This window comes from Morone saxatilis, unplaced genomic scaffold (assembly GCF_004916995.1).
Source record: "Morone saxatilis isolate NCDOM2014 unplaced genomic scaffold, NCSU_SB_2.0 Contig1, whole genome shotgun sequence".
In the NCBI taxonomy this organism is placed as follows: Eukaryota; Metazoa; Chordata; class Actinopteri; family Moronidae; genus Morone; species Morone saxatilis.
This window is the reverse complement of record NW_023339651.1, coordinates 21,665,302-21,668,060: the sequence shown is the minus strand read 5'-3', so window position 1 is coordinate 21,668,060 and position 2,759 is coordinate 21,665,302. Positions and strand designations below refer to the sequence as shown.

The window sequence follows — 2,759 nt, the reverse complement described above, 5'->3', positions numbered from 1 at the left end:
ATTTACGCATGATCTGGCTTACATGGAATGTTTTTTGACGTATTTAGATTTACAAATTAAAAATGATCCCATTTGTATGCAGTAAAAATGTATCAAGATCAGCCAGTCCAGTTTCTCTTTAAAAAAAGATCTACCTGTAAAAAGCAGAGCCATTGTTTTTCACAGCTAGAGAGATCTTTCTTTTGCTTTCCATGCTCTTTTATACTTCTCCTTTACCTCACTTAGCTCCAACCCACACATCAGACAATAGCAATATTTGGCATTTGGAAGTTGCTGTTAAGAGAAGAGATTGGACCTTTACAAAAGTTAATCCCCTCCAAACAATCTCACAGATTGTGTTGCAGAGAGCTTTAAAAATGTTCCTTGGCTTTAATTAAAGTACTTATTAGTCTTATAAGTATCACAATTTACTTCATGGCTTGGGTTTAAGAAGCAAAAACCTTGCAGCCATTGGAAAATATTAGTATATTTTTTACTTTAATTTATTACTCAGGCAACAGAAACAGACAAATGTGATGCCATGGTTACATAGATCCTTGGTTGTTAAAATCTAGGCCTGTCCAGCTCCATGGATACAGCATAGCTCTGTGGTTAAGGGTGTGATTCCCACTGGTGCCACCCCCTCTAAATAAATGTATTTTGGTTCTCTGCATCACGGTTGAAAAACAGCAATCTGAACTCTGGGACTATGTTCACATACAGTAAAACATACCATAGGAACTCTGTTCGACTATACTGATTACATTTTACAATTAGAAGTCTTGTTGCTTTTTTAGAGTCACACAGTGCATTCAACGTGTAAGGACAGTCTTGCATTTTTGTTGGCTTGGAAATGAAACAGTGAGCAAAAGATCACATTTAAATTATCTTTAACCAAAAACAGGGAGACTTGTATAAAATTTGCTTCCATTTCAAACCCAATGTGCAAAGTAGAGTCAAAACAATGAGACATATTACTGTTATAATACTTTCTGATTGATTTTTTTATTTGTGGCTCAGACAGAGGTACAGTTGCTCAAAGACGTAGTATAGAAGACGTTGTATTGGACTACATTACATTGAAATGTGTCTTTTATGTCCATTTCATTTACATCCCACCGGGGGATTAAATACTATAAATCCATCCGAATATACACTCCAGTTTGTTAGGAACACCTAGCTTAAACTAATGCAGTCTAATACAAAAGCTCTGCAATATATCCTACCTTCATGAAGGTCCTAATGTTCAGTTTTTGTTCCATCTGTTTTACAGAGATGTTGATTCATCTTGATGATCATTTTGGAGCTTGTAGTTTGTGCTATTATTCGATTGTATTGAGTTATACTGAGAAGTGTTTCTCATATTTAGACTGGTCATACTGTCATACTGTCATTAAAATTGAAGTGATAAAAAATAATAGAAACACTTCTAAAGGTTGAGGTCCAGCAGTGGAGTCACAGCTTCCAGCAGCAGAAAATTAGGTAATTATGTTCCTGCTAGTGTGTTAATGAATTTTTACTGATTACTAAAGTAGCTGCTTTCTTGTGAGCTGTTAGCAAAGATCAAAATTCCATTTGTTACAGACATATCTGCACCAAATCCAATGTTGAGTTTCTTTTTTTCAATAAATGGCAGTAGGGGTAGAGATACAGTAATATATAAGATGGTGCCACTATTTTGCTCAGACTTTGAGCCCTAAGGGTCCACAAGGTTTTGCAGTGATCAGTTTATAAAGGATGATATTTTAAAGTATTTTTAAACTGTAGACTTTTGAAAACTAGCATTTGGATTAGAGTTTGGCTGGAGTTTTGTTCATATGAAGCATGCAGCAGAATGTAGTGTTTGTAGTGATATTACTCTGAAACAGATGGGGCCATGTTGTGTGGAATGAACCTGAACTCCCACTTCTTTTGTATTTATAATTTAGTTTTTATTGCTTTTTTACATGACCTCAGCAGTGCAGGGTTATTGCGTAACTAGTTTGGTAGATCCAGCTCTGGCTCGAGCTAAAATGAAGTAAACAATTGACAACAAAACAGGAAACTACCCATTGTTATACATGTTTCTTGTGACTCTTTTCTGCCCTTCAATATGGCATTCGATGCTAGATGGTGACATCAGACCTCAATAATGCGTATAACCGTGACCAGCAGCGCCTACTACAGCCTCAAAAATGACCGCACAGTTCAGTTCAGTCATATTGGATTGTGATTAACTGATAACTGAGTGTATGCATTGATACTAAAGCTTGTAATTGTCAGGTCTGTGTGTTTTTCTACATGAGCTAACATATGACTTTATTTATTCTTACAGAGTCACTACACGCGAGCTCAAGCTAACAGCCCCCGCCCTATCATGACCTCATCAGGCCCAAACCCAAAAGGTTCCCAGGGGACGCTGGCTTCCCAGCAGCAGAGCCAATCACAGCCAAGCCAGCAGCCAGCTAGCCAATCACACAACTCGCCCGTTGGCAGTGGTCGGGAGCAGAGAGAGCAGCGCAGCTCTCGCTCTTCCAGAAGGAAAGGATCGGATAGCAGTGTTCCAGAGGAGGACAAGGACAGAAGAGAAGAGACCACCAGAGGTGAGGACAGTCACCATCAAACACTCAAATTTAAGGCCAAAAGATTTGTGGCTTCTTTTAAATAATAATTGTGGTTCCACAAACACAAAACAGGCTACATAAAAACATATTTATTTCACTCCTTAATATGGTTGTGAAAAGGTCAACCTGAAGAGGTTTACCATTTACCAAGAGGAGTAATGGTAAATGGTAAATGGA

General features: G+C 37.8%; 1 protein-coding gene across 1 annotated transcript in view; it reads left to right on the top strand.

Moving 5' to 3' along the window:
* jmjd1cb (jumonji domain containing 1Cb) overlaps window positions 1-2,759 on the top strand; it is a gene marked incomplete in the record, with an annotated part of 33,715 nt that overhangs the window by 4,461 nt on the left and 26,495 nt on the right. Inside the window, 1 exon segment of the mRNA XM_035668090.1 lies at window positions 2,294-2,561. Coding sequence (XP_035523983.1) covers window positions 2,294-2,561 — 268 coding nt within the window.